At 40.4% G+C, this 19,217-nt stretch overlaps 1 protein-coding gene across 1 annotated transcript in view; it reads right to left on the bottom strand.

Annotated features, from left to right (window-relative positions):
* Positions 1-3,634: 3,634 nt before the first annotated feature.
* The window catches only part of ERCC6L (ERCC excision repair 6 like, spindle assembly checkpoint helicase), a 38,504-nt gene continuing 22,921 nt past the window's right edge, over positions 3,635-19,217 (bottom strand). Inside the window, exon 2 of the mRNA XM_057719247.1 lies at positions 3,635-7,692. Coding sequence (XP_057575230.1) covers positions 4,017-7,692 — 3,676 coding nt within the window. The 3' untranslated portion in view covers positions 3,635-4,016. The remainder of the gene's footprint in view (positions 7,693-19,217) is intronic.

The raw sequence follows: 19,217 nt of genomic DNA, 5'->3' as shown, positions 1-19,217 counted from the left end.
TGCTAATACTTATGCAATTTGTTGCCTACATTCATAATGGAAGGAAACATTAAATTCCAGATACATAGTAGTGGGAGAGAGGGGAGGGAGATGTAACTTTTTTCCCATCCAAATTCAGACATCTGAATTATTCAGTTAAAAATCCCTGCCTTACAAAAGAATTCTATGAAATTATTTTCCTTCAACTCTCCCCCCAGGGTTTAAACTCTTGTCTGAGGGCAAGTCCTACCAACAGGAAATGGCATCTGATGAAATGCGGAAAGGGTAGCACAGATTGAGCAGACAGATCAGAGCAGGGAGTCATCACTTTATCTTCTTCGGGAGAAAGTGGGGCACCAGCTGAAGCCTACAAGCTAGGCAGAGTGTGGGGAGGCGGAGTGGGGAAAACATACGTGAAGAATATGGCTTTGGAAACTTCATCTTTTAAAGTTTTGTCCAGAACACATTTGCACATGAACTATTAGATTGAAAAGGGATCCTGCCCACGTTTGTAACCTTTGCTTCCTCTTAATCTACTCAAAGGTGATTCGGAGTCTTTATAAACAAAGTTCAGATCAGTTACGGACAAAAATCTCATGAAATCATAAAAAATGGTTTCTTTTTTTTTAAAATACTGAAGGATTTGTTTTTCAGGGAGAGAAGTATTAAGGAGGGAGAGAAGTATTAAGGAGGGGGAGAAGTAAAATATATCCTCAACATTTATCATAATAGAATCTAGTGGGAATTCTTTGGCAGCCCAGTAGTTAGGACTCGGGTGCTTTCACTGAGGGGGCCTGGGTTGGATCCCTGGTAGGGGAAGCAAGATCCCGTAATCCGTGTGGCACAGCCAAAAAATAAAATAAAATGAAATCCAGTGTCTTCCATTTTGTCACTTACATCATGGGCAAATACATTATGTACTACATTTTGATCTGCCCATTTTTCCTTTTTTCTTCTTTGTAAAAAAAATTAACATGAAAAAGAAGTCCTTAGTTAAAGTCACCATATCAATGAAAGTTATCGTTTTAAATGAACTAAATAAAAAGCAGTTGTTTTTAAAAAAAAAAAATCCCTGCCTTAGATAACTGTTTCAGTATTTTACCATGTGCATGTATTTTCCACGCAATTGTCATTATACACACTCAAGAAGCATTGTTTTTTTCAGTGAGAAATACATGTAGGACTTTAAGCCTTATTCTTCAGATCAGTTGGATACAGGCCCCTAAAGCCTCCTGGCAGGCAAATAAATCATGTGGGTGGGGGCCTTTTTTTTTTTCACATCGGGGGAGAGGGGAATTTATTAGCTGAATTTCCACAAACACTTGTATGCTTGATGGAAGGGATTGAAAAACAAAGAGGTAGGGCACAGCCAATGACAAACTTGCATGACAACAGCCAATCAGTCCATGTAGGGAACCAGTGAGCTGGAGTTAGATGCAGACTATGAGTTGCTGAATCACAGTGTTATCACCAGGATTTTTTTCAATAATGGTATATATTCAATCATATCACCCTCCCTAAAATATTAGTCAGTCCTCTGTATCCACAGTTCTGCATTCACAGATGCAAACAATTGCAGGTCAAAAATATATATTTTTAAATTTCAGGGACTTCCCTGGTGGTGCAGTGGTTAAGAATCCGCCTGCCAACACAGGGGACACGGGTTCTATCCCTGGTCCAGGAAGATCCCACATGCCACGGAGCAACTAAGCCCGTGCGCCACAACTATTGAGCACATGCGCTTAGAACCCATGCGCTTAGAGCCCGTGCTCCACAAGAGAAGCCACCACAATGAGAAGCCTGCGCATCACAACAAAGAGTAGCCCCTGCATGCACCAACAAAGACCCACCACAGCCAAAAAATTAATTTAAAAAAATTCCAGAAACTTCCAAAAAGCAAAACTTGAATTTGCCATGCACTGGCAGTTATTTACATAGCACTTATATTGTATCTACAGACTATTTGCAATTTACTCTTATGTTGTATTACGTATTATAAGTAATCTAGAGATGATTTAAAAGTACATGTGAGAATGTGTGTAGGTTATATGTAAATACTACCTACACCATTTTATATGAAGGACTTGAGCATCTGCGGACTTTGGTGTACGCAAGGAGTCCTGGAAGAAATCCCCCTTGGATACTGAGGGACAACTGTAATAATTTCTTTTGGTAAGAGCAAAAATGTGTACTATCAATAAACAACCTATTATTTAAACTTCAGCTCATCTCTTTCAAGCTTCCATTTTTTGTAATATATATATGAGAGTAGTAACATGTATATACATGTAACTTACAAGTAGCTTTTACATGTGTGTATATAATAGTCTTTGTCCCTGGTTACTGGTACACAGCTCCCTTGGAATCTCCAGAGTGATTAAGAGTTTTATATGCTAATGACTGGTGGCTGGGGACCCCTAGGTAGTTTCAGGATGGGGGCTGGTCACCAGAAAGACTCAGACATAGAGGGCTGGAACTCTTGGCCCCAGTCCCTGGCCTCTAGGGAGAGGAGAGGTACTGAAAACAGAGTTATTCACCAATGGCCAATGACTTAAATGACTTAAACAATCATGCCTGCATAATGAAACCTCCGTAAAAAATCCTAAACGACAGGGTTCAGAGAGCTTCAGGTTGGTGAACACATCAAGGTGCTGGGAGTGTGGCTGTGCCCAGAGAGGATATGGAAGCTACACACAACCCCCATTCTCCCATACCTTGCCCCATGCACCTCTTCCATTTGGCTATTCCTGAACTCTATTTATAAAAACTGGTAATAATAAGTTTTCCTAAGTTTTATGAGCTGGTTGAGCAAATTACTGAACCGGAAGAGGCAGTCATGGAAACCCTCAATTTGTAGCCAAGTTAGAAGTGTGGATAACGTGGGGCCCTAATACTAGTAACTGGCATCTGAAGTGAGGGTAGTTTTACAGGAGTGAGCCCTTAAACCTGTGTGCAGTCTGACCCTAATCCAGGGAGTGTCAGAATTGAGTTAAATTGTAGAATACCCATGCAGAGAATTGGTGCATGCAGAGAAATGGAGAACTACTCGGTGTGGAAAACCCCCACATTTGGTGTCAGAAATGTGAGTAAAAGCAGCTCAGTTATTATGATGGCTTTTCACTAGGTAACACATGGTTAACAATCCATTTCACCCCTTACTGTGTGATCTTGGGCAGGTCACAGCCTCACCGAACCATTTCCTCAACTAAAAATTGGAAATGCTACCCTCGACCTCAAAGGATTATGGTAAGGATTAAACAAGAAACCTATGTAGAGCACCTAATACATAGCCGGTACTTGATAAATTCTCCAGTGACAGAGTGCAGAGTGCTGTGCTACACTTTATGTTTCGGGGAGGGAACCAAATTCCTTTTCAGTCTACAACCCGAAGATATGATGTGCTAGCATGTGTCCGAATGCAGCTGGTGGTGAGTGAAGGATGGCCAAATGGTCGGCAAAGGGACTCCAGGGTAGGGTACTGGTGATAAAGAAGCCCAGCAGGTACCTCAGCCCTGTCTTCAGCTATAGTGAGCCGAAAGCCTACACTAGCATGTTAAGTGGGTCTTAGATCTGGAATACTAATGACAGACTTCTGCCTAAGTGAATTTTTATATGCATTTGCCAATATCAATCATCTCAGTGAAAGAAAGTGAATGAAAAGTAACTTTAATATTATCTGAACTGTGATATACAAAATTGATCATAATAAAATTTAATATGGCCAGAGTAATGTTACAAAAACTTCTCTAGAAATAACACAGTTATTTTAAGTTTACAGAGTATGCCTAAAAGAAAAATATAAGAATATTTGAGTAAAGAAATACTAACCTAGTGCTCAGAATACCAGAATATATGTATGAGAGAAAGCAGGAGCAGGTGGTAAAGGCAAAATTTACAAAAAAGTTGGAAATAAAAACTCCCTTTTTGAGTTCTCTCACCTTAAGCCTGAATGCTTCATGCTCCCAAAGAATCCAATTATGGGTACAAATTACCTCATACTCAGTTTCACTTTAAAATACAATCAACAGGTGATATCCTCAAGTTTTATTAAGTTGCTTATACAAACTTAAGGTCATGAGCATGACTTCAGGATCTGAGCTTTTTATGTCAAGCGCTTTAACTAAGCAGTCTAAGGCCTCCTGTATTTTTCCACACTCTTTCAGTTCTTTTCCACGCAAGACAAGAGTCTCATAGTCGTTCACAGCCTCCACTGCCTTATCCTGGGGAGAGTCAACCAACTGTCCACCAGACAAAGGCTCAGGGTCACCAGGAGAGGTTGCCTGAGCCAGAGCACCAGGCTTAGGTGTACCTAACTGGCCGGACTTATTTTCTGAAGGCAGTGTTTCTCTGGAAGGATCTTCTTCTGTATGCTCTGGGGCTTCACCACTGCCTTCCTCTGCTCCTTCCTCCAGATAACCTTCAGCAACCTTTGCTTCACTGCTATTGTCAAGTCTTTCCTCCATATCCTCCACATGGTCTAAAACCACATTAATAAGAGACCTCCTAGAAGCCAGGGATCTTCTAGAGTTTATAGACTTATTTATACTATCAGATATTTTAGGTGAAAAGAACCTTCCAGGTGGACTGATGTCATTTTTGGGAGTTGAGGCATCAAATTGTTTTACAGATAAAAACGGGAAGGGAGATGTGTTGAATGGATTTGTGCTTGAAGTATCTTTAAAAGTATCATGTTCACCTTCATCATCTGAATCGATTCGTCTAGGTTTTCTTATGACTTTCACATTAACTACTACTTTCTCTGGCTCATCTTTCTCAGAAAGACCCACACTGAGACATGCTTTGCTAAGCATGGACTTTGCTCTGGAATTAACTGCAGAGCCACACAAGCTGTTTTCTTTCTCCACATGCTCCAAAGACTGACTGGAAAGATTTTGTCCATTGTCTGCAGAGTCTTCCAAGAAAAGATTGAAATCACATGCATACTGTGCTGAAGATGCTAAAGTTCCCTTTTCTGACTTGGCCTCATTCGCTTGCGCATCCTGCAGTGCACTGTGGGCTGCTGCTAAGTCATCATCAGCTATTGTAATAGCAGATATATTCGATTCTGGCCTTTGATATTCCTTTGTTTCGGGATTAGCAGGCCAGAGATTGCAGTGATGTAAAATCTCATCATCCTCTAGTTGATCTAGATTTGGCGCAAGATCAGCTCTGACTGACTTGCTAGGTAAATAATTAAAACTTCCCAGAGGGCTCTCTTGCTGTGCCTCCTGCATAGGCCCCTCTCTTGATGCCTCTTTTTGTAGAGCCATTCCTGATAAAGAGTCAATCCAAATTTCTTCTCCATCTCCACACCCCTTGGGTAAAGTAGCTACAAAGTCAGCATCAATTGTACTTGCACATGGGTGCCTACCATCTTGTGGGATGGTAACGTTCATCTTTCTCCTGGAGAGAGCTTGTTTCTCACCCTCTTCAGGCAGATCCTCAATGATTACGCTTGCCATTTGGGAACTGATTTCTTCTTCCTGAGTGTGATGAATAGGTTGACGAGGTGAAGGCTGAGGCTGTGGTTTATTTAATTTGGGGCATTTCTCCTTTGTTTGAGAAGGAAATACAGGTTCTCTCAGCCAGATCACCTCATTTCCAGTTTTTTGTCTTTCCATTAAGAGCTCTGTATTTTGAGACTCAAATTCAACAAGGAATTGAGCTTTCTGAACCCTTTGTTGAATATAGTGAGAGTCTTCGAACACATCAAGCTCTTCTTTAACAGATAGATCATGTGTGTACATCAAATCATGGTCTGAGATTCCAGCTATCCTCAAAGAGTGCAAGAAGGCAATATGTTCATCTAGGTTCTTATCAGATCTCCTCTGAGCAGCATGCAAAGACTGAAGCTGCAGCTGGGTTGCAGAGTTCTGAAAATCCTCAATTGCAAAGAGCTCTCTCAATTCTTGTTTACTAAAATATCGGAAAGGGTTCTTCTTATCACCAGTAGTTTGTCTTATTAATGAGTCCTTGAAGACCTGTCTTCTGTATATTTTTTCCTCTACAGTTCCACAAGTGATTAGCCTATAAACTACAACATTTTCTTTTTGTCCAATTCGGTAAACTCTATCCACAGCTTGAGCATCAGTTGCAGGATTCCAGCTAGGGTCAAAGATGACCACTCTACTTGCCGCGGTGAGTGTTAAGCCAACACCACCTATTTGAGTGGTAAGCAAAAAAACAGAGTAATCTTTATTTTGCTGGAATAAGCTAATTCTTTTTTCTCGTTCCACAAGATGAGTAATTGTTCCATCAATTCTCAATATCTTAAAGTGCCTATTCTTTAAGAGGCGTTCAATGATGTTTAGAATTTGTCTTGAATGGGAAAACACCAGAGTTTGATGCCCTTCATCTCGCAGTCTCTTAAGGAGGTCCATTAGAAATACCATTTTTCCAGATTCTTCCATCAGTGTATCATCACTTATTTGATCAATATGGTCCACATCTGAGGAATCTTCCCCTTCACCTTCATCTTGAACAGAGAATTTGACAGCTCCTAGATTCAGCAAACCACAAGCCCGTGTAGATAGCAGCCTAGGATGATCACAGAGCTTCTTTAAGACACCTAGCTCAGCCAAAGGTGAGCGTGTCTCCATTAACAACTCCTTGATATGATCTAGAGACACAAATTTCCTGTATATTTCTTCCTGTAAAGGTACAAGACGTATCCAAATAATTAAATCATTTTTCCTGGAAAGGGAAGGCATTTCACATATGGCACCAACATCTGGACTCTTTTCACTAAGCTGGATCTCTGGGTTGCTTGACTTTTTCTTCTGTACCTCTTCTTTAGTCCTCCTGAAAAAATAGGGCTTTATGATTGCCATTAAGTTTTCAGACATTTTAAATCCCAAGGCTTTTTCCCCTGGGGTAGCATCCTTTTCTCTTGCTCTAGTAATAGGATTTTCATACTCCATTTTAAAAGTTTTTAATGTTCCTAACAGGGACCCTTGACAAGCAAAATCAAAGAGGGACCACAGTTCCTGTAAATTATTCTGGATCGGGGTTCCTGTGAGGAGGATGCGATTACTGGCAGCGATAGTACGAGCACATACTGCTGACTTGGTAGATGAGGTTTTTATTTTATGTGCTTCATCAAGGATGACATAGTCCCACACAAACTCTTGGCCATTCAAGCTGGAAAGTTGCGGCCAATTATTGATTAACATTTGGTATGTGGTGATAATGACACCGTTCCTTTGCTGAATCCGACTGAGATTTCTGGTACGTTCATCTTTGCTAGGACCGTGAAAGGTTTTGACTCTCATTCCTGGGGTCCACTTCACAAATTCTCTTAGCCATGTGCCGATGAGACTGGCTGGCATGATCAGTAGCACATGCTTCACAAGTGAAGCATCAAACATACCAGAAAGGAAAGCGATGACCTGAACCGTCTTTCCTAATCCCATATCATCTGCCAGAATACCACCTCTCCTTCCATCCCTATACAGGCTATAGAGGAAAGCTACACCTTCCTTCTGGTACTCAAATAGTTGGTCGTGCAGGTCTCTATAAAGCAGCAGGCCAGAGCTGCACACATCTGTGAATTCATCATCTCCCTGTTCTGCCAACTCCTTCAAGGCTTCCTGTATTTTTTGGATTCTGCTCATCACTTTTTCATTGGGAAAAATGTCCTTCGCCAAATTGAAAAGTTTAAGTGCTTCCTCCAGATCTCCATTCCTGGCTGCTTCTTTGGCCTCTTTCACGTATCTGTTAAAAAAAAAAGATTAAAAAAAGATGTATATGCATAGAGAGAGATTGATAGGTAGAAGATTAGAAAGGAAACAGATTGAACATTCAGTCTAAGAACCTTTAGAGTCCATTTTGGAATCCAAACCACAGTTGAGCTTTCAATATCCTCAATTCAGGATGGGAAAGATTAGCACAGAAGATGCCAATGAAAGCTGGCATCACTTAAGAAGACACAAATATCCACCAGACACTGCCAGCAACAACTTCAGGCACTAGTTGTAGGAAACGTATGTACAAAGGTTATTGCACATACAATAACAAACCAACAAACCGATATCATGGGAGCATGGAAATGGGAAAATACATGGGCACTTCTCAGGCCTGATTTTTCTGGACCTCTGTGATACATTTCACACTATTGATCTTTCTCTCTTTACAATTCCCTCCTTCCACCAGATTCCTATAGATTCCTCCTGGTTTCCTCCCCCATCAGTGGCCACTTCTTCTCTGTGTCCTTCTTAGGCTCCTATTCTTCCTCTCCAAGGGCTCAGTACTGGGCCCTCTTCTCACTCCTTTTACTTTCTCCTCATCTGTCTCCCAGAGTTTCCACTCCCACCTTTGTGCTCATAACTCCCAAAGCACTTTCTCCAACCCAGGGCTTGCCCTCAAGCTCTAGTCTAGACCCATATTCCAACTGCCTTCTAGACATCTCCATTTGAAAGTTTCACAGGCAACTTAAATTCAGTTAATCCCAAATTAAACTTATTATTTCTCCTCTTAAAACGTGCTTCTCGGGACTTCCCTGGTGGTCTAGTGGGTAAGACTCCAATGCAGGAGGCCCAGGTTCGATCCCCAGTCAGGGAACTAGATCCCACACACATGCCACAACTGAAGAGCCCACATGCTGCAACTAAAAATCCCGCATGCTGCAACTAAGACCAGGTGCAGCCAAATAATTAAATATTTTTTAAAAAGCTAAAAACTTCTCTGCTTCAAAGGATACCATGAAGAAAGTGAAAAGACAACCCAAGGAATGAGAGAAAATACTTGCAAATCTTGTACCTGGATAAAGGATTTGTACCTAGAATATATAAGGAACTCTAACAACTCAATAATTAAAAGACATTTGGGACTTCCCTAGTGGTCCAGTGGTCAGGACTTGGTGCTTTCACTGCCGTGGCCCTGGGTTTGATCCCTGGCCAAAGAACTAGGATCCCACAAGCTGTGCAATGCGGCCAAGAAGAAAAAAAAAAAAAAAGACAACCCAATTAAAATGGGCAAAGGATCTGACTAGACATTTCTCCAAAGAATATATACAAATAGCCAATAACCACATGAAAAGACGCTCGACATCATTAGTAATCAGGGAAAATGCAAACCAAAACCACAATGATATCACTTCATGCCCATTAGGATGTCTAGAATTAAAAAGAGAGAAAATATCAATGGCAGCAATGTGGAAAAATTGGAACTCAACACTGTCGGCAGGAATGTAAAATGGTGCAGCTGCTTTGGAAATTAGTCTGTCAGTTCCTCAAAAAGTTACACATAGAGCTACCATGTGATTTAGGAATTCTACTCCCAGGTACATACCCAAGAGAAATGAAAACATTTGATCACAGAAAATCTTGTACATGAATGTTCATAGCAGTATTATATCAATCACAAAGCCAAAAGGGGAAATAACACAAATGTCCATAAACTGATGAATACGTAAAAAATGTAGTATATCCATACAAGGGAATATTATGCAGCCAAAAAAAGGCAATGAAATACTGATTCATGCTGTAGCAGGAATGAGTCTTGAAAACATTTTGCTACATGAAATAACAAGCCAGTCACTCACAGATACAGAGAACAAACTAGTGGTTACCAGTGGGGAGAGGGATGGGGGAAGGACAATATAAGGGTAGGGGATTAAGAGGTACAAACTATTAGGTATAAAATAAGCTACAATGATATATTGTACAACACAGGGAATATAGCCAATGTTTTATAATAACTATTAATGGAGTACAACCTTTAAAAATTGTGAATCACTATATCATACACCCATAACTTACATAATATTGTATATCAACTATACATCAAAAAAAAAAAACCAGTTACAAAAAGCCACACATTTTATTATTCCATTTATATGAAATGTCCAGAACAGGTAAATTCACAAAGAAAGTAGATTAGTAGTTGCCAGGAGCTGGGGGGCTGGGGGATTCAGGGACGGGGGTGGAGAGGCGGGGTGGTTATGATGGCTAAGGGTAAGGAATTTCTTTTAGGGGTGATGGAAATGTTCTAAAGCTAATTGTGGTGATGGGCACACAACTCTGTGAATATACTAAAAATTATCAAATTGTACACTTTAAGTGGGTGAAATGTATGGTATGAGAATGGTACCTTCACAAAGCCATTAACAACAACAAAAAAATCTGCAGTGGCCTCCTATGGCCTACAGAATGAAGTTTAAGCTCCTTAGCCTGGCATTCCAAGCCCTGATTGATACAGCCAGGAACTACTGACCTCTCTTCCTTAACTTCTGCCACTTCCTACCTCAAACATTTTATTTTAACCCCTTATGCCCATCATACTACTTTATGTCCTCTAAAGCTTAGACTCATACCACCCTCCTCTTCTGGAGTACACTCATCTTCCACCAAGCTGACCTCACTGAACTCATTCTGTAAGACAGTGATTCTCAATGTTCTGTAGAATCTCCTGGAGAGCTTGTTAAAACACAGATTGCTGGACCCCAACACCAGATTTTGTGATTCTGCAGTGAGGCCCAAGAATTTGTAGTTCTATAGAGTCCCCAGGTGAAGCTTCTGGTCCAGAGACCACACTTTAAGAGCTGCTTTAAGATCAGGCCTCACCTGAGGTTCCTCTAGGATAACTTTCATCCCTACCCTATCCCCCACCTGGATCAGTTGTTGCACCTCAATACTCCTCTATGTATTCATCTCTATCAATACATTTAACACATTTGTATTAAAATCATTACAAAACAATCTAGCTGTATTACAAATGTATGACAAAATCTCACGGAAGGGGGTAGAGGGAAAAGGTGCTGACCTAACTAACCTAGGAAATGAGTGATGTCTGTAAGACTAAAACCAAAAAAAACCAACATAAGCGTGTACGCTAGTGGATAGTTGTTTCCCATGGATGTATGAGCTAACAATGCTGATATTGCAATGCATGTATACTAGAATTGAAGAATTAAGTAAATGGATGGCAGAGAGTGGGAGCCAGGTTTCTGACTCTTGGAGTGGGAGTTTACAGATTGGCAAGAGGAGGTTAGAATACCTATGTGGTAATGGATCAGAGTTGGAGACATCAGTACAAACCCATGTTCAACATAAATACAGACAGTTACACCTAGAAATATTTACAGACCTGTGTAAACACATGGGGTAGTATACACACGTATTTCCTTGCTCTGTCAGCTAAGAGGGCCTATAAGCAAGTCTATCAGCAGCAACAAGTGCACCTAACACCCAGATCTTGGTTTCTAATACCATCCACTAAAAAAAGGAACCAGTCCTCCCTGGAAAAATGGCTAATTCTAGGGCTGTGGCAAGAAATCTATAAGATGAGCCTGGAGCATCTTGTACTGTCAGAAAGTAAGAAGTGCTTAAAACAAACAAACAAAAAAAAAACACCCCACAATGATGGGAGTATGTCAAAGAGGCACAGGAGCCAAATGAAAGAGCTCCCAATGGTCAAATCTGGAACGATTTGAGCAACAAAATAAAGTAGCATTGGATTATAACCCAAAGTATAAAATAAATATTTATGAGTCCATACTAATATAAATGAGTGAATAAATAAATATAGGAAATGAGACAAACCTCCCATGCAGAAAAATTTCAAATAATTTATGTAGATACTCCACCCTCAAGAAGATGGAGCATAATTCCTACTCCTTAACTGTGGAGTGCATGTAGTAACATCCTTCCAAAGAGTACAGTATGATAAGGTACAGTGGGGGAAAGAGTAACTTTAAAGTGAAGAAACTGGGAATTCCCTGGTGGTCCAGTGGTTAGGACTCCAGCTTCCACTGCAGGGGGCACAGGTTCGATCCCTGATCGGGGAACTAACACCCCACAAGCCATGCGGTGCAGCCAAAAACAAACAAACAAAAAAACCCAAAACAAATAAAAAAAACAAAACAAAACAAAAAGAAACCTGGCAAATAGTACCTCAGCCAGGTGATTACAGTCAACATCAACAGTGATAAGTCATGTGGGTAGTATATACCCTTGATATGATTTAATGAGAAGGGTACTTTACCTGTGTAGTCTCCCCATCCCTAAACCAAAAAGCCCAGTCTAATCATGAGAAAATACATTGACAAATCCCAACTGGGTTGGGGAACTGTCTACAGGCTGCCTGATCAGTACTCTTCAAAATGGTCAAGGTTATCAAAAACACAGCAAGTCTAAGAAACTGTCACAGGCAAGAAGAACCGAAGGAGACAGATGACTAAATGTAATGTGGTGTCCTAGATAGGATGCTAGAACAAAAAAACGACATCAGGTAAAAACTAAGGAAATCCAAATAAAGTATGGATTTAGTTAATGTATCAGTATTGGTTTATTAACTGTAATTAATGTCCCAAACAAATGTAAGATGTTAACAATAGGGGAAACTAGGTGTGGGGTATATGGGAACTCTCTGTACTATCTTTGTGATATTCCTGTAAATCTAAAACTACTCTAAAATTAAAAGTTTGTTTCAAAAGAAAAATATTATCGATTTGTGTATCTGCCTGCTTGTGTATCTGCCTGTGAACTCCTTGATAACAGGGATAATCAGGTCTTAGAGCAGACACTCAGCAAAGTCAGCTGAATGAAAAGATGAAGAAAAGGAAAAAAAGAGCTCGCTGGCTACAAAACTCTCCTGGCAGGTTAGCTGCCCACCGCCCCTATGCTGGTGGGCTTTAGAATTAAGTTATATTCCCCATTACTCTGATATCGAACATGACACTATAGTGGTGACCACTAGACTCCTCCACCTGAGAGCCGGACCCTGAACCCATTCACTGTTCTCCCTTTCATCCTGGCCCTTCCCACCCTCAGGGTGTCTTCACCTGGATAACTGGTCTTCTGCCTTGGTCTATGTCATATTTTTTTACTACTATTAGATTGTCTCCAAGTTCGTGAACTGGTCATCTACCCAATATCCTGAACCCTCATGAAGCCTGGGCTTCTAACTCCAGCCAGGTCTCCTCCCCAAAGAGAAAAGTGCTGCGCCTGAACCCCACCCCTGGGCCAGAGTCCCCATAATCATACACCAACCTTTAAAATGGCGACTGTCTGCCTAGACTTCTTATCATCAGCCCAAGACTCATACTGCTGGGTTCTTTCTACCCATCCTCTGGAACTCCCACATTTGTCAACCTTCTGCCTGAACCACAACGGGAGTTTACAGTATTCATTGCACACCACCACTTTCTGGCTGGGTCAAACCCTGCTGTCAGCCAAACTACCTTCCCAATCCCCAGAACACTCTAGTTAGCAGGTCTAATACTGCATCTCAGCTCTTCGCCTCCACCCTGTCTGCTCCAACAACAAAGTTGGACCTAGGACGGTATTCTTTCCCCATAATGAAAACAGGGGAAAAAATGAAATCTGCTTTTTATAGCACTACTCTGGATGTCTTGTTATTTACAAGACTACAATGCTTTCTGTAATTCAGTTTGATTTACCCACTTAGCCTCTAATCATGGGCTTGGAAGGAAAACATGTCATTTTCACTACTACTGCAATCATGTGTCCATCTGTAACATATAGGATCCCTAATGATCTGGAGAACTTAGTTAACACTTCATGGGTTCAAATATTTTTCTTCCAAAATTGCTCCCCTATTCTCCTTGGGCCTGCCTAGGGAGAAGCCAGGCCTGCTTGGGAACCAAGAGTAACCAGTTCAGGAGAAAGAACCTCCTCTCAAGCAGGAGGACAAGGAGAAAAATTGCTAGAGTATAGGGGGAGAATGTCAGTTTTTATTTTCATTCACCAATTTAATAATTTCTAACACGTTAAAGAAATATTCAGATGCAAAACTGTCAATTCAAAAGAGAGATTTTAATTCCATAGCAAGGGACAAATAAAACAAAAATCTTTACATTTTAATGATTGTACCCAAAATTACATGCCTAGAATACAGTTCCCTTTAAGGAACATTTTAAAGGACATATGGAAAGACTGTATACAAACAACTCCTGCAGGAAGAAGACACAACCATTAATTATGGGCTACAAGTCCTATACCTGCAAAGCTACCCTTTCATTGGCAGAACTGCCCAGCTGCTAATTACCTGGGTCCTAACCCATCCTAAAGGTCTTTGCTTTAAGAATCCTGCCCAAAACTGGACAACAGCTATACCATAGAAGTCCACCCACTGGAGTGAGGGTTCTGAGCCCCACGTCAGGCTTCCCAACCTGGGGGTCTGGCAACGGGAGGAGGAATCCCCAGAGAATCAGACTTTGAAGGCCAGTGGGATTTGATGGCAGGACTTCCACAGGACTAGGGGAAACAGAAACTCCACTCTTGGAGGGCACACAAAAAGTAGTGTGTGCATAAGGACCCAGGGGGAAGGAGCGGTGACCCCATAGGAGACTGAACCAGATCTACCTGCTGGTGTTGGAGGGTCGCCTGCAGAGGTGGGGGGCAGCTATGCCTCACCGCAGGGATGGGGACACTGGCAGCAGGGGTTCTGGGAAGTGCTCCTTGGCGTGACCCCTCCCAGAGTCACCATTAGCCCCACCAAAAAGCCTGTAAGCTCCAGTGCTGGGTCGTCTCAGGCCAAACAACCAACAGGGTGGGAATGCAGCCCCACCCATTGGCAGACAAGTGGATTACAGTTTTACTGAGCTCTGCTCACCAAAGCAACACCCAGCCATACACATGACCAGTCCCTCCCATCAGGAAGCGCCCACAAGCCTCTTAGATAGCCTCATCCACCAGAGGGCAGACAGCAGTATCAAGAAAAACTATACTTCTGCACCTGTGGAACAAAAACCACAGCCACAGAAAGATAGAGAAAATGAAAAGGCAGAGGACTTTGTACCAGATGAAGGAACAAGATAAAACCCCAGAAAAACAACTCAATGAAGTGGAAATAGGAAACCTTCCAGAAAAAGAATGCAGAATAATGATAGCAAAGATGATCCAGGACTTTGAAAAAAGACTGGAAGCAAAGATTGAAAAGATGCAAGAAAAGGTTAACAAAGACCTAGAAGAATTAAAGAACAAAAAAAAAAACAGAGATAAGAAATACAATAACTGAAATGAAAAATACACTAGAAGGAACCAACAGCAGAATAACTGAGGCAGAAGAACGGATAAGTGACCTGGAAGACAGAATGGTGATAATCACTGATGTGGAAAAGAATAAAGACAAAAGAATGAAAAGAAATGAAGACAACCTAAGAGACCTCTGGGACAACATTAAACGCACCAACATTCACATTATAGGGGTCTCAGAAGGAGAAGAGAGAGAGAAAGGATCTGAGAAAATACTTGAAGGGATTACAGTTGAAAACTTCCCTAACATGGGAAAGGAAATAGCCACCCAAGTCCAGGAAGCACAGTCTCAGGTAGGATAAATCCAAGGAGAAACATGCCAAGACACATAGTAGCCAAATTGACAAAAAGTAAAGACAAAGAAAAATTATTAAAAGCAACAAGGGAAAAACGACAAATAACATACAAGGAAACTCCCATAAGGTTAACAGGTGATTTCTCAGCAGAAACTCTGCAAGCCAGAAGGGAGTGGCACAATATATTTAAAGTGATGAACCTAGGGATACATGCAGGCTGAAAGTGAGGGGATGGAAAAAGATACTCCATGCAAATGCAAATCAAAAGAAAGCTGGAGTAGCAATACTCATATCAGATAAAATAGACTTTAAAATAAAAAATGTTGCAAGAGACAAGAAATGACACTGCATAATGATCAAGGGATCAATCCAAGAAGAGGATATAACAATTATAGATATATGTACACCCAATATAGGAGCACCACAGTATATAAGACAAATGCTAACAACTATGAAAGAGGAAATTGACAGTAACACAATAACAGTGGGGGACTTGAACACCCCACTTACACCAATGGACAGATCATCCAGACAGAAAATTAATAAGGAAACACAAGCTTTAAACACAATAGACCAGCTAGATTTAATTGATATTTATAGGACATTCCACCCAAAACCAGCAGATTACACTTTCTTCTCAAGTGCACACAGAAGATTCTCCATGATAGATCACATTTTGGGTCATAAATCAAGCCTTGGTAAATTTAAGAAAATTGAAATCGTATCAAGCATCTTTTCCGACCACAACGCTATGAGATTAGAAATCAATTCCAGGAAAAAAAAAACTGTAAAAAACACAAACACATGGAGGCTAAACAATATGCTACTACATAACCAAGAGATCAGTGAAGAAATCAAAGAGGAAATCAAAAAATACCTAGAGGCAAATGACAATGAAAACACAATGATCCAAAACCTATGCGATGCAGCAAAAGCAGTTCTAAGAGGGAAGTTTTTAGCAATACAGTCCTACCTCAAGAAACAAGAAAAATCCCAAATAAACAATCTAACCTTACACCTAAAGAAGTTACAGAAAGAAGAACAAACAAAACCCAAATTTAGTAGAAGGAAAGAAACCATAAAGATCAGAGGAGAAATAAATGAAACAGAAACAAACAAAACAATGGCAAAAATCAATAAAACTAAAACCTAGTTTTTTGAGAAGATAAACAAAATTGATAAACCTTTAGCAAGACTCATCAAGAAAAAGAGGGAGAGGACTCAAATCAATAAAATTAGAAACGAAACAGGAGAAGTTACAACAGACACCATAGAAATAAAAAGCATCATAAGAGACTACTACAAAGCATCAAGCTGATCTCCCTGTGCTCTGTATTAACTTCCCACTAGCCATCTATTTTACATTTGATAGTGTGCATATGTTGATGCTACTCCCTCACTACATCCCAGCTTTCCCTCCCTCTGGTGTCCTCAAGTCCGTTCTCTACATCTGCATCTCTATTCCTACCCTGCCACTACGTTCATCAGTACCATTCTTCTAGATTCCGTAAATATGTGTAAGCATACGGTATTTGTTTTTCTCTTTCTGGCTTACTTCACTCTGTATGACAGACTCTAGGTTCATCCACCTCACTACAAATAGTTCAATTTCATCCCTTTTTATGGCTGAATAATATTCTATTGTACATATGTGCCACATCTTCTTTATCCATTCATCTGTTGATGGACATTTAGGTTGCTTCCATATCCTGGCTATTGTAAATAGTGCTGCAGTGAACACTGGGGTACATGTTTCTTTCTGGATATGGTTTTCTCTGGGTATATGCCCAGTAGTGGGATTGCTGGGTCATATGGTAGTTCTATTTTTAGTTTTCTAAGGAACCTCCATACTGTTTTCCATAGTGGCTGTATCAATTTACATTCCCACCAACAGTGCAGGAGGGTTCCCTTTTCTCCACACCCTCTCCAGCATTTATTGTTTCTAGATTTTTTGATGATGGCCATTCTGACTGGTGTGAGGTGATACCTCATTATGGTTTTGACTTGCATTTCTCTAATGATTAGTGATGTTGAGCATCTTTTCATGTGTCTGTTGGCCACCAGCTTGATGCTTTGTGAAGACTTAAAGGGGTGGGATAGGGAGGTTGGGAGGGAGGCTCAAGAGGGATGGGATATGGGGATATATGTATACATGTGGCTCTTTCAGTTTGTTGTACAGCAGAAACTGACACAATAGTGTAAAGCAATTATACTCCAATAAAGATGAAAAAAAAAGAGACTACTACAGGCAACTACATGCCAATAAAATGGACAAGCTGGATGAAATGGACAAATTCTTAGAAAGGTATAACCTTCCAAGACTGAAGCAGGAAGAAATACAAAATATGAACAGACCAATCACAAGTAATGACATTGAAACTGTGATTAAAAATCTTCCAACAAACAAAAGCCCAGAACCAGATGGCTTCACAGGTGAATTCCATCAAACACTTAGAGACGAGCTAACACCCATCCTTCCCAAACTCTTCCAAAAAATTGGAGAGGGAGGAACACTCCCAAGCTCATTCTGCGAGGCCACTATCACCCTGATAACAAAACCAGACAAAGATATGACAAAATAAGAAAATTACAGACCAATGTCACTGATGAATTTAGATGCAAAAATCCTCAACAAAATACTAGCAAACCAAATCCAACAACACGTTAAAAGGATCATACACAATGATCAAGTGGGGTTTACCCCTGGAATGCAAGGATTCTTCAATATACAAATCAATCAATGCAATACACCATATTAACAAATTGAAGGATAAAAACCACATGATCATCTCAATAGATGCAGAAAAAGCTTTTGACAAAATTCAACACCCATTTATGATAAAAAAAAAACTTCCCAGAAGGTGGGCATAGAGGGAACCTACATCAGCAGAATAAAGGCCACATATGGCAAACCCACAGCAAACATCACTCTCAATGGTGAAAACCTGAAAGCATTTCCTCTAAGATCTGGAACAAGACAAGGATGTCCACTCTCACCACTACTATTCAACATAGTTTCGGAAGTCCTTGCCCCACAGCAATCAGAGAAGAAAAAGAAATAAAAAGAATCCAAATTGGAAAAGAAGTAAAATTGCCACTGTTTGCAGATGACATGATAGTATACATAGAAAATCCTAAAAATGCCACCAGAAAACTACTTGAGTTAATCAATGAATTCAGTAAAGTTGCAGGATACAAAATTAACACAGAAATCTCTTGCATTCCTATACACTAACAATGAAAGATCAGAAAGAGCAATTAAGGAAACAATCTCATTCACCACTGCAACAAAAAGAATAAAATACCTAGGAATAAACCTAACTAAGGAGGTGAAAAGACCTGTACTCAGAAGACTATAAGACACTGATGAAAGAAATCAAAGATGACACAAACAGATGGAGAGATATACCATGTTCTCGGATTGGAAGAATGAACATTGTGAAAATGACTATACTACACAAAGCAATCTACAGATTCAACGCAATCTCTAGCAAATTACCAGTGGCATTTTTCACAGAACTGGAACAAAAAAAATCCTAAAATTTGTATGGAGATACAAAAGACCCTGAATAGCCAAAGCAATCTTGAGGGGAAAAAAACAGAGCTGGAGGAATCAGACTCCCTGACCTCAGACTATACTACAAAGCTACAGTAATCAAGACAATATGGTACTGGCACAAAAACAGAAATATAGGTCAATGGAACAGGACAGAAGCCTAGAGATAAACTATGGTCAACTAATCTATGAGAAAGGAGGCAAGGTCATACAATGGAGAATAGACAGCCTCTTCAATAAGTGGTGCTAGGAAAACTAGACAGCTACATGTAAAAGAATGAAATTAGAACACTCCCTAACACCATACACAAAAATAAACTCAAAATGGATTAAAGACCTAAACGTAAGGCCAGACACTATAAACTCCTAGAGGAAAACATAGGCAGAACA

This window comes from Hippopotamus amphibius, chromosome X (assembly GCF_030028045.1).
Source record: "Hippopotamus amphibius kiboko isolate mHipAmp2 chromosome X, mHipAmp2.hap2, whole genome shotgun sequence".
In the NCBI taxonomy this organism is placed as follows: Eukaryota; Metazoa; Chordata; class Mammalia; order Artiodactyla; family Hippopotamidae; genus Hippopotamus; species Hippopotamus amphibius.
The sequence above is the reverse complement of the archived record's forward strand: the minus strand, read 5'-3'. Positions and strand labels throughout refer to the sequence as shown.